Here is a 13,114-nt window from a genome sequence, read left to right on the forward strand (position 1 = left end):
AAACATAACAAGATGAAACAAAACAAAACATAACAAAACAAAACCAAACCAAAAACAACCACAAGAAAAAAACAATAGTCCAGGAAGTCTGTGTGCATATTTTCCAATACTTCCCATTTTGTTATTGCAGGCAGCTCATTCTAAAGTAACTGGGATAAAGTAATATAGGTAGACTGCAGGGGTTTTCAGAGGTAATCTGATGGCCCACCACATGAGGAGGCCACATTTTGAGTCATTCTTTTTTCCTAAGTGAGAAGAGAAAGATCCTTTTCCAGAATAGCAAACAAACAAATGTACACACACAAACAAAAAACATGTGTCGTGTTTTACTCAGGGAAATTTCTCTTTAATTTCAGCTCTATGATGGACCACAACGGATAGGACGCTACTGTGGAGAAAATATCCCCCCACCAGGAGCTACAACAGGCCCCAAACTTATTGTACTATTCCATACAGATGGGGTTGACTCTGGAGAGAAAGGATTTAAGATGCACTGGTTCATCCATGGTAAGCCACTCATTGATCTCCATTGTATTAATAATTGTTATTTGGCCAAAAATTATTTATTTACCAATTCCTTCCTTGGAAACAGTGGCATCAACAAATAATGAAAGCAAAGTAGTAACCTAGAGCTAGGCTATAGATAACTTACTGAGATGTCTGTGGAATTCCAGGAGATAAATTTTGCTGAAGTTCTGAGAAAAAACAAAGTTAAAGTAGAAGAGATTTGAGTAACTGCTTGAGCGGGTGGAGTGATAATCTGCCTTAGAGTAGACACATTACATGGTGGTGACAAGTGAGTGTCCCAGGTGCCATAGAACAGAAAGGGACATAAGGCTCACCTTGACATTTGTCAGAGAAGGAATGATCAGGACAATATAAAGAATGGGAATCAGAAAGGTCAAAGAGGAAAAAAAGGGCTGGGGTGAGAGAAATAGTGGGAGCAGATCATTTGAACTGGATGCAAGAATCGAGGATTGTGTCTTGTATCTGCTAAACAGACTAGGGACATACTGAAGACTATCGACAAACCAGTGTTTAAGGCACAGGTAGAAATAATTACTTTCCTAAAACTCATTATTAATTAGAGTCATGAGACTTCAAAATTCATCTCCTGAGGGTCAGTCTATAGGTTGACGGAACCTGTGCAATGGTTTTTAAAATGCAGCCCCCAGTAACAGCAGGAGCACAGGAACTTTTCCGAAATGCGAATTCTTAGCCCCTACCCTACATCCACAGTAGTTCTCAACCAGTGAGACATGGTGTTAGGACTCATGGTGAATGTCAGTAAATCGAGGCGAGATAGAGTTGCACTGGTATTCCAGAAATCTCACAGATACCTAAACTGCAACCTTCCTGTTAAAATCAGTGGTAAAGGCTGGTGAGATGTCTCAGTTGGTAAAGTGCTTGCCTTACAACCATGAGAATCTAGTTAAATCACGGAACCCAAGCCACACCCAGTAATATGCTCCTATAAAGCCAGCATTGAAAAGATAGGAGGTGAGGCCGACCAGAACCTTGGTGCTCGCTGACCAGCTAGGCTATCCTATTTGACAGAGTTCTAGATCAATGAAAAATTTTGCCTTAAACAAGAGGTGGGAAATCAGTAAGGACCAATACTCACGATTGCTCTCAAAGCCCTACCTACAGATGCACAGTGCATATATGTCCCAGGCATGAACATGCACATGTAAATGCACACAAAAACAGAAACACAGAGAGAATGGCAGTGTGAGTTGCGTGCATGTGTGTGTGTGTGTGTGTGTGTGTGTACGAGAGGGGGGAGAGGGGAGAGAGGAAAGGGGAGAGGGGAGAGAGGAGGAGCAGAGGGGAGAGAGAGAGAGACAGAGAGACAGAGAGACAGAGAGAACATGAATCAGAGGTACATAAGCAAGCACATTTGAAGCTTGAGATTTATTGGCATTACAACCCTCCCATGTAAATCTCAGAACTGCCGAATAGAATTCTCAATTATAGATCCCTTATTTATCAAGATGAAGGATTTTTTATTTGTGATAGAGTTTTATATACCAACAAACCCACTATAACTTGAAAATATCTAGAGTCATGTCATGTGTCTAACTTAACAAATATCATTACTAGCCTAACCTACTTTAAACATTCTCTGAAACACCTAGGTAACCTACAATTGGTAAACTCATTGAACATAAGGCCTATTTATAAAGTAGCAAAAAGTATTTCATATGAAATTAAAAATTTACAAATATGTTTTCTCTTGATTGCTTATCACGTTCAATCATCTGAAGGTAAGAAGTGTCTCTCTCCGTTAAGAACGTTAGATGCTCTTCTGATGTAATTTTTTGTTAAAATCTGAATGTAGACTTCTCCATATTTAATATTAGTGGCAATCCACGGGGCTACTGGTAACTTGAAATACATATTATGATTCTCAATAGTAAATGAGACATGTGGTCAATCTTGCAGAGTTTCTGGATGTTCTTCTTCATCATGTGAGTTTTAAACTTACAGAAGTTACTTTACTAATTGACCTAATAAAAGGATTTGGTTGATTTCTTTCCCCAGTATATTGTGTTTCCAGTGTTCTGCTGTTCAGCAATATTTTGATTCTAAGTAATCTAGAGATGGTCTGAAAAGGCAGAGAGCAAACAGGAAAAATTTGAAAAATAGCCCAGACGATCAGTGCCTGGGAATACTCTTGAGAACAGTGTTTGTCAGTTGTTTATATCCACAGAACAACTAGGGTTCTCCTTATCTTCTATTTAGTTTTGCAATGCCTAGAACTCAAAATCAGGACCCCACACATGCTAGGCAAGTACTCTAATGATGAGTTATATCCTTAGCCCTCACTGGCAAATCTTGTAAATATGGAGTAGTGAGGCACAGCCACTGGAATTTCTAAGACTATCTCTGGACGATAAGGTTGCTATTACATGTAACTCAGTTTTAGGAGCAAGACAAAATGGCATTGCATTTGGTCAAGTAAAATGGTAGAAAGGCAGAATTCCGAGATTCCAGAGAATCCTGCTAAGGAGTTCAAATCACATATGATCCTAAGTAAGTTTAAATGGCACCAGACGGCAGCCAGGTTCCTGAAGGAGACAACTTTCTGCTTCAAAGATCTAAAGGGCCTAAGCATGGGAAGTGTCTTGGGACAAAGGCCTCAGAGTGTGGTCCTCAGTCCTAGGTATACATAGGAATTGTCTAGGAGTTTAAATACAAGAGAACCCTGAGAGATAGAATTCTATTGGTCATGTTTGGCCATTGCCACTTTCAGTCCTGTCCTAAGCGATGCAGCCTGCAGTCAGGTTGGAAGAATGAAGAGATGCTGCCGGTACTTTTGCTAGCTGATCTCTTTATTCAAGAAGCTCCTCACCCTCCCCTCCAGGCTGTTCCAGCCGTTCTGGCTAGAGCTTGCTTGGTGGGATGGTCATCACTGGCGACACTCAACTTACTGGATAACTAACTGGGTTCTTCTAGCCAACATGCCAAGCCCTCTGTTGAAAGCTCTAAGGTTTTGTTGAGCCAAAATTTTTCTTTCACTTATTTTTGGAATATGTCTTCTTTCAAGAGAGTCAAAGACACCCTCTGTCTATTCTCTTTTCCTGTTTACTATTGCAAAAATTTCCCCCGTTTGCTGAAAATTTGCTAAGTTCAGAGCCAGAGTTATGCAACAATATTTTACTAATTAGGACAAAACTTGAAAAAAAAATTTTGACTCTGTACTGTCCACTGTATGTAGATGCTATTTGACAATAATCTTCTGGAAGGAGATCATGGGCAATTTAAATCAATACAAAATGAACTGCTCTGGCATGTCATCATCATGCTGCATTAGTACATCTTATGTTCTATATCTGACCTATGTAACTTGGGATGGCTTGAGAGGAGGAGGAGTTGACAGAGTAAACATCAGGCAGAAAGTCTTCACTGAGAATGGCTCCCTGCTTAGTTATTAGAGGAAAACTCAAGACTAAGCTGTCATTCTTCTGTTTATTAAAACTACGGGTTTAATGCTTCTATACTAGATACCATGCTATGACTAGGGATACTGAAATGGCTTAGTTCCCACATCCACTGCAATAAAGGGAAGGCAATAAGCATGCAAGTAAATATGCACAATCAAATCTTATTAGGGATGAGGGAACACACAGAAAGAGATTGGATAGGATTGGAGCAGGCCTGGAAGTCTTCTCTGAAATTGCAACCTCTGAACTAACACCTGAAAATTAAGTAGGTGCTATTCGGCCAAATAGGAGAAGGAAAAGGAAAGACCCCATGATACAAGGAATCAGGGGGAGCAAGAGAACCAAGACCAAAAGCTAAATCTCTAGAGGAAACTAGTAAGTCCAGCAGCAACCACCACAACTGGCTTCATAAGACACAAACTCAATTCATAGTGGTCACAGTGTCTTCCTCTCTGCAAGTCCTTTCTACTTCATGCAAACAGGTCTGGGGTAGGATCCCCAAGGATGGAGACCCACAATAAATTGTGGGTCTTAAAATACTGGATGCAATACAAAATACACACTAAACAGAGTCACGACTCACTAAACAACAGGGTCATGTTTCAAGCAATGCCTCGTTGTTAGCCCATTTCATCATTGTGAGCATAACGGAGAATTCTCACACGTACTAAGATTGCTACAAGGTCACCTGCTAATCTGTGGGGCTGCCCAGGCTTGTGGTGCCCATCCATGACTGAGCTTCATTCTGCAGCATGTGACTCTCAGTCTCCCCATGCAAAACTGATACTGAAGCCCTCTCCCCTCTGGCTCCTTTCCACATGATGCTATAAGAACTCAGCAAACGCTTGCTCACAGAGCCTGGACTTGACAATGATGTCATATCCTGAGCACTGTGGCTCAGAAGCCCCTACACACTTCATTCATTTTGTTCAGTGATAAATAAATCCGTTTACCCAGTGTGCCTTTTTGTCAACAGCACAAATCTTCTCTTTACTTGGAGAAAATGCATCTACAAGTGAGCTTTCTCTGTGGGTCCATTTTGTAGATGCAAAATAAAGCCTACACTGCAGTGCCTTTATGCAGATCTTCAAAGAGAATCCCACCCTGGAAATAAAGAAATGGCCACAGTCGCTCTGCCTGGCTAATCAGTTCACAGGATTCAGCATTGACAGTATTGTTCAGAAGCTGAATTCTATCCTGGGAGCCTTGGTCTGGGCTGCTGAAGGGTATATAGAACTTCTCCTAAGTTGTTTGAATAGGAGCCTCCCAGCCAGCTGCACACACCCCTCCTCCCTTTCCCTGAGGCTCCCTCCAGCCTCCTCTCACTTGGCAGTGGAATATAGCATGCAAACAAGGTCAAGGAGCTTTGTGGGCAGAGAGTGACATTTGCAAAGGCAGCCGGGCACTTCAGCTAGGGACCCAGCAGGGGAAGAGCTAAATGGCATGTGATCAGGAGGTGATGTCACCATGGACTTCCACAAAGGAAAGTGTGGCCTTTTCTTTGGGGAGATAGATGACATCATCCTCCCAGATGGGGGCCACCCCATTCTCTTTTCTTTTTAGTTGTTAATGAGATTTCTGCGACTCTAGACTTCAGGGTTTTTAAAGTTTGTTTGCAAGAACATTTTAAAACATTTTTTTTAAAAAGACCTTCTATAAGTGGCTGGGTTCAAAAGATAATGCCTTTCTAGCTAACTGGACTTTCAGCCCCGCACCAAGGGCTTCTCAAATGTTCACTCTCGGAATGCTGGCCAGGAGCTTCTACAGTGTCAAGCCTCATTCCAGATCTTGGGGGCAGTCAGTAGTGTGTGGCTACTATTGGTCTTTCTGGGGAAGTTCTTCTAATTTGACACTTTGTTTTTGTGACTTTGAGTTGTAAGCTTGGGTTTCTGTAAGCACTCAAGTTTTCAATACTGTCCGTTTCTTAGTGAATTGGCAGGGTAGATGCAGAGGGACAGCTCACAGCATCTATGATCCCTGTCTTAAAAAGAAAACTTCTTATTTAAACTATGTAGATAACAAGCATCGTGGCATACATAGCACAGGCATATGCAGTGCACAGGAAATATCTCAGCATCAAATGCTATGAATAAAAAATTAGAAGATATCTTGAAAGGCTCTGTAGGAAGCCAGCTGATAGTAAACAAAAGGTTTAAAAACACTAAGCAAAGCATGTGATAGAAATTAAGTCAGGGCTGACTGTCCAACTGATAAAAGACAAATGCAAAAAAGGCTAATAGTTTTTCTTGTCACCAGGGAGAAACCATAGATAGATTTCTTTTTTCTCTCTGTTGCTAGGGATGGATCTCAAGGGTTTGGGTGCTGAGCAAGCACTCCATGACTCTGCTACAGAACATCCCCACTCCCCAGAGATGGATTTTTATTTTGAGCTCTAGGACTCTAGGTATATAAGGAAATGTAGCACCTTGCACAGATGGACGTTTTGTAGTAATAGCATAGATACTGAGACTATCTTTTACAGGCACACAGAAACAATGATCTGAAGGAATCATCAAAGAAATAGTTCAGCAATTAAGAGCACTGGCTGCTCTTGCAGAGGACTTAGGTTCGGTTCCCAGTACCCATTGGCATCGCACAACAATCTATAACTACACCTCCAGTTGATCCAGTGCTCTCTGGCCTCTGTAGGTGTCAGGCCTACACATGATACACAGACATTCCTGCAGGCAAAACACATACACATAAATTTAAAGATAAAACCACGCATACATATACATACACATAGGCAAGAATACACAGAAATGCACAGCAAGAAACAGAGACAGAGCTAGAGTGACTTGTTGGTGATACAGACAGCACTGTACCACATTCTAACACAGAAATGCTACATTTTCTTTTCCTTATACTTTCTCCAAAGTTACAGCGTGGAAATCATATTATTTAAGTTTTCATATTTGAACATTATTTTGAGACCTTTAAATTATTTCATGATCACTCTTTTGTGTCTGTCTTGAGCCATGCTTCTTCATGGTGTTCACAACGAAAGCAATTTCATGAATTGTGGTCAGGAAAGATCCAATCAATAAAACTGGCCTGTGTATCACCTGCTCCGGGAAGAGCCCTACCTCTCAGATGGTGATGGACTTACTTAGGGTGGCACTTCCTATTAAGCTGTGACAAGTATAACATTGCAGAGAGGAGCGCACACAGGAGCTCCTCTGCCTCTAAAGGGCCCTCAGTCATGAACAAGGTGCACCTTGCGCATGCACCAAACCTGTAAGCAAGTCATTGGAAAAGATGAAAGAAAAGATGGAGTCCTGCCATTGTTTTATGATTATAGTATGACATAAATTCTGTTTGGTTTGGACAGAGATTTAAGGAAATTTGAAGCAGAAGCCACTAGTTGTGTTCAAGCACAAAAGTAGCTGTTTAAGGGCTCACTAAGTCTCCCCTCAGATTTTTGCATACTGTACACATAAATGCGTGTTTCTATTTTGCCCACTTTGATATTTTGGACTTCTGTGTTTGTGCTACTTGAAAATATTTTTAGGGATGAAGATTAGAAACGAATACTGCCTTAGTATAGAGATAAGTTCAGAGTTTTGATTATAATCCTGTAACTGACTTTTGATTTTTGGCAAATTCTCAGTTGTAGCTTTGTTCTAAATGAATTATGCTAATTAAAAAAAAATCTGTTTACCCAGGCAGACAGCAGTGCCTGCCTCTGTTTCCAGATGTTAAGGGGGCTGAGCAAGAGACTCACTTGAGCTCATGGGTTTGAGATTAGCCTGAGCAACATAGAGTGATCTTGTCTCAAAAACAAACAAAGAAAACTGTTTGCCAATAATCCTGCTGTTGGAATAATTTTCTCAAAAACAGTTTTGTAGCTCACTTTGCCTCAGGCTCAAGAGTTTTCATGGCAAGTTCTGTGAGCAAATGCAACGGAGAACATGTGCAGATCTTTCACAAGACACGGAAAAGCGAGGCCTCTATTTTATTTACATTTCTTTTTGCCTCCTTGACAACAACAGTAAATACAAATACACACACACCCATAAAGTTGACCTTCACTTAGCGTTGGCTCTGAGTATGTGGCCAGAGCCTTTGGGACCTTATGTCCCAATTCCCACATTGCCGCTGTTTGAAACCCTCTGAGAGAGATTTCACTGCTATTTCCCCTGTTGCTATTTCAAACCGTTATAAAGTGGGGGGAAAATAACCCTCAAAGAATCATGACCTTCCAAAATCATATATTGCACAATTTAAAATAGTCCTTGATTTGGGGCCAAAGGGAGAGTTTTCTCAAATCTTCTGTTTGTGTTCTGGTTTCCTAGCAACCACTTCCCTGATAGAAATTGCACATTCTTTCCAGGGGATTCCTTACTTTTTCACACAATGGGAAAAGGGAAGTGATCGGCTATTTCTTTCTGACAATTGTAACGAACACAAAAGGCCAGACTCACACAGGACAGTATGAACATTCTGTTCAGTATGAACATTAATCTTTTCTATGTCTCTGAACCATTACCTATCTCCAGATTAGTTTTATTTGATTGCTGCTGTGAGTGAGCTCAGCAAACATGTCACCGTCCTCTCACCAAGGAGAGTCTCTGGTGTAGGGCAGAATGATACTAATGAAGTTAGTAGAATTATATTCTGCATATATGTAATGAGTGATACAAAATCATTTTATGCGTCTTCTTTTCATTATATAGACTAAACAATGTAAGTTTCATCACCTAAGAATAATTTTAACTCTGACTTTAGGAATTTTTTAAACATTTTATGTACTCATAGTATTCATTTATTTATATGTATAGTGTGTAGGTGTGCATACCATATATTCATGTGGAGGTCAGAGGTCAACTTATAGCAGGCATCTCTCTGCTTCCATCTTGTTAGCTGTCAGCAAACCTTTAGCTGGTAAGTCACCTCTCCGCCAGGAAATCGGCCTCAGGTCATTAATTCTGACAAAACAAATTACATTGGCCTGTGAAAATTGAATTAAAATGTGACTATGATTAATATTTAGTGCACCGACCTTACTGGCATATTGCTTATTATCACTCTTGATGTTGTTATTTAAAAAAAAAATAATTTCACTGTACTGGGTACTTTAAAATATTATCTCCTATCTCATTCTAATACTTCTGTGAAAGAAGCAACATCGTTTCTTTGTAGATAAAAATGGCTGAGAAGGGCACTTTCGAGACACTAAGTGACTAACTCAGACTCAGAAGTTCAGAGACCGTGGGACTTTGGTGTCAGACCCCAAAGTCTGGGCTTTAAGTCGTGGCCTGCTGTCTGAAATCAGCAGTTTCTCTCACAAGTTTCATTGTGAAAAGGTGGCATCACACTGTGGTCTGAAGAAGTCCGAAGCTTGCAGTAGCTAATTTTATAAATGAACTCCAATAAACATTTAAAAGAAATCTATAGAATCTTTCCCAAGTAAGTTATGTTCTTGTTTCAAGAGCTCCACAAAAATTTACTCCATTCATTCATTCACTCATTCACTCATTCACTCATTCTTTCTTCAGTCAAAGTAGCAATAAACTGAAGTCCTGCGTTGAGGTCTGAGCACATTGTCAGAGGTCTAGCACACAATAGCTCATGTTTGCCCGCCTTTCTGCATGATGTCTGCCTTTCTTTCTGTTCATTGAGCACACTCATGCTTGCTAAGCCTGTGCCCTACCATGGAGCTTTGCTACAGTCCTCTCCTCATTGATTTACATAAAGTTCTTCTGGAGTTACCACACATAGTCAATGGAATTAATTCATCTGGGAAAAAAACACAGGGTTAGCTACTCTGTTACTCAGGCTCAGCTCCAGAAAGTAGCTTACAAGGAGGAGTTAGGTTACAATGCCAGGGGTAGGCTAGCTGTCTTCAGAAGAGATTGGATGGCTCAGCATAGGCACTGAGGGTGGGGTGGAGTGTGTAGGGACTTAGTAGCTGTTCTGCTTCAGTTTCAAGAAACCCAGGCTGGCTGGCTTGCTGACTGCAACCCTGGATATATTACTAACAGAAAACAATCTTGGAATCATCTGTCCCTTTAACCACAGTCTCTGCTGCCATCTTTACATGGCCTTCCCAGTTCTGTATGTTTGTCTCCAAATTTTCCCTCTTAGAGGATGTCTTGAACTTCATTCCAACTGTAAGGCAGCAGCCTCTGCTTGACTCTCCTTGACTTGATAATGTCTGTGGTTATATCAACACCATCAGCATGGTGCTGCCGTTTTTGTGCATTTTTGGGTGTGGAGCAACCTCCCTGTGGAGAAAAGCTTGGGAACTGAGGGCAAAGTACACAGCAGAATCAGAGAGAACAGGGTGAGGCAGAGCCTCTGAGGCTCCCTGAGCTTCACCCTGGAAAAAGTTGTCTAAGATAATGACATTGAAGATTTGAAGATTTGAAAACTTTCAAATAGAAATGTAAGTGTTGGACTTGCGAATGCCTGAGGGCATGATCCCGTTATCTTTGCCTGTTAGTAGGGTTTTAGAAGCATCAGAAGTCTTAGGTACAACCTCTTACTTTGAAAGATATTTCTCCTATTTTATTAATTTCATTTCCTTTGAAGATATTTTATACTACACTTTGTTTAGAAATCTTTAATAATTTCAAACGCTCTGAGAGACCGAGGTGATAGATGATAGATAGATAGATAGATAGATAGATAGATAGATAGATAGATAGATAGATAGATAGAATGACTATAATTAATGAATTGACTTATCCTGGAGAACTGTAAGCAAAGAATTTCTACTGGGAAAACATTCTGAATCTAACTAGAAATTCAAAATAGAAAAAGTAGATTCGAAGGAACTGGGTACAGTTCATCTCAACAAAAGTGTTGAGACCGGATATGCTTCTCTGGGTTAAAATGAAAGATGTCTATCCTTTATGTATAGGAAATTAAATTTAATATAAAGTGTGGCCATCCTGATTTATCTCTTTTTATCTGGTGTGCTCAGGTGAAGAACTTTAATATTCAGATCCAGGTCATCTCAGATAGTTAGAGGCTGTGGCTGCCTTAATCTTATACAGCCATATGATAGCTTGTATAGCCATTCCTGTAATTTTATAGCTCTAGGTACCACTGATTTTGCACTTCTGATATTTTTTTGTTCAAGTAACATACTTCATGATAAGTGTTTGTTTGTTTTGCATTTTGGCCTATACAATTAAAAACAGGTAATTTCACTCCATATGGCTATATAGAAATCAATTAAAATTTATTATCAGAAAGTGTGGAGTAGAGATGAAATCCCCATGGAAGATGAAACTGTCTAATCCTTCATGATTTCTTAAGTCTTAAAAAGTCACTCTTTTAACGTGGTACTAGACCCAGAGTCTGTTGCTGGTTTTCTCAATGATCTTTTCTATTTCTAACCTCATTCTTCTCTAACCGTCATCCAATGTTCAAGATGATAAATAAGAAGAGGTTAGTACAAGATGCAAGGAGAACTTACACATCACCCTTCTTGCTGTGTGATACTAGAGCTGCTGCCTCCTTATACCTGCCTGGGAGCTTGTCTGCCTCAGTTATGAGCAAAACAATGAGCTGTACTAGCATAAAGCCATTGTAATAACGTACCCAGAACAGGGGGCTTAAGACAACAGGAATGTATTACTTTGCTCAAGAAGGCACAGATCTAAAGTCAAGACCATTACATCAAGCAGTGCTCTGGGGAAGAACCTTCCTGCCACTCCCAACTTCTGTTGTGCACTGGAAAGTGTTGGGGTTTGTGGCTGATAGCAGCTACAACCTCAACTTCTTCCTCTATCTTTACCCAGGAGCCTTTCCTCCGTGTCAGGTTCACTTTCTCTCTTCTCATGAGAGATTTCAGTCTCATGCTAACCCAGTAGCCGTTCCTTGACTTGATAATGTTGCAGAAACCTGCCTGCCACATTTTCAGGTTCCTGGCAGACATGACGTTGGGAAATGACTCCACTCATTCCAGCGTGTTCTGTACTGTGACTTTAAACAACTCTTTTTCACTCTGGCTTTGTCTGGTTTTCTTGTTCCTGTCTTCTCGTTTCCTCCTTTTCCTTAGGAGAATGTCACATTTCTTGCCTTTGAAGACAAGACAAAGACAAAGTCTCCCAAATTTGTCAGGACTGAGTTGAACTTCAGAATTTGCAGATTGATTTTCTAGGGAATACTTGTGGGCTAGCATTTTTCTGTGAGAACAAGGGCATGAGCTTCAATGATCATGGAATGAGGTAAAACAAGAAAACCAGAAAATAGGTTAGAGGTCCATGACTTGGAGTTTCCCTCACTTCCCAACTTTTCAGTCCTCATTCCCATCAAACCTACCCTGCCAAGAGCAGAGCTCCACTCTCAGATCTCCCCCAGGCCTTTCCAGCTCTTCCTTTCCTTCCTCACTGGCTGTTGCTAAACTTGCCTACTTTTAAGGATATCTTAAAGAACTGTTCATAAAAGGGCTCTTCTAATGTTGTTTCTGTTCTATCTGACACACCCATGAGTTTTAAAATTCCTACAGAAAATAAAATCAGGCTCCTCTGTGTATCCTCTGCCTTCAGGATTTGTGCTTGTGTGTTTTAAATAAAAACAAGTTTCAACAACACAAACTAGAGAGGAAATAGCCAACTGTAGGCACAGGCACTAAGAAGCCTTTTTATGTGATAGAAGAAAACTGGCTTAACCAATGAGCTCATTGTAAGATATTAAGGAACAAAGGGTATGCATTTTCAGTTCATAGAAAGACTATTATAATATAAATCAATATTCAGTTGAATATGTGAGCCTCCCCATTTTGTTGTATTTAATATTTGTTTTTATTGTAGTTACTGATTTTACTTTATGTTGGCTCTTGGGCTTTGAATAATGACTCCCAGAAGCAGAGAGCAGGATATGAGGGTGCCCTGGAAGCTGGCTTTGTAGCTCCTTTCCTCCAGTATTAGTGGATGTTAGCCATATTTATTCCATGCAGGCATCTCTCCTGAAAAATCGCCTTTCAGATTATAGGGTTGGGAAAACAGAAAAAAAATGAAGAGCTGACACTTTGAGTGACCTCGGGGCACAGGAGGATAAACTGAACCACCTTGCCCCTGATGATAATCGTCTTAAAGACAAAACTCACAGAAGACCGGTACTGTATTTCTGTGCTGAGATTTAAAAATTCATAGCTTGTTTTAGACAAAACAAAACCAGTATTAGCTGAGTTCTTACTTGAACAAAATTTTAAA

At 40.3% G+C, this 13,114-nt stretch overlaps 1 protein-coding gene across 1 annotated transcript in view; it reads left to right on the forward strand.

Moving 5' to 3' along the window:
- Cubn (cubilin) overlaps positions 1-13,114 on the forward strand; it is a 222,434-nt gene that overhangs the window by 94,472 nt on the left and 114,848 nt on the right. The window contains exon 28 of the mRNA XM_021155681.3: positions 357-507. Coding sequence (XP_021011340.1) covers positions 357-507 — 151 coding nt within the window. The remainder of the gene's footprint in view (positions 1-356; positions 508-13,114) is intronic.

The sequence above is a fragment of the Mus caroli genome, unplaced genomic scaffold (assembly GCF_978045245.1).
Source record: "Mus caroli unplaced genomic scaffold, Mus_caroli_1 scaffold_2, whole genome shotgun sequence".
Lineage (NCBI taxonomy): Eukaryota > Metazoa > Chordata > Mammalia > Rodentia > Muridae > Mus > Mus caroli.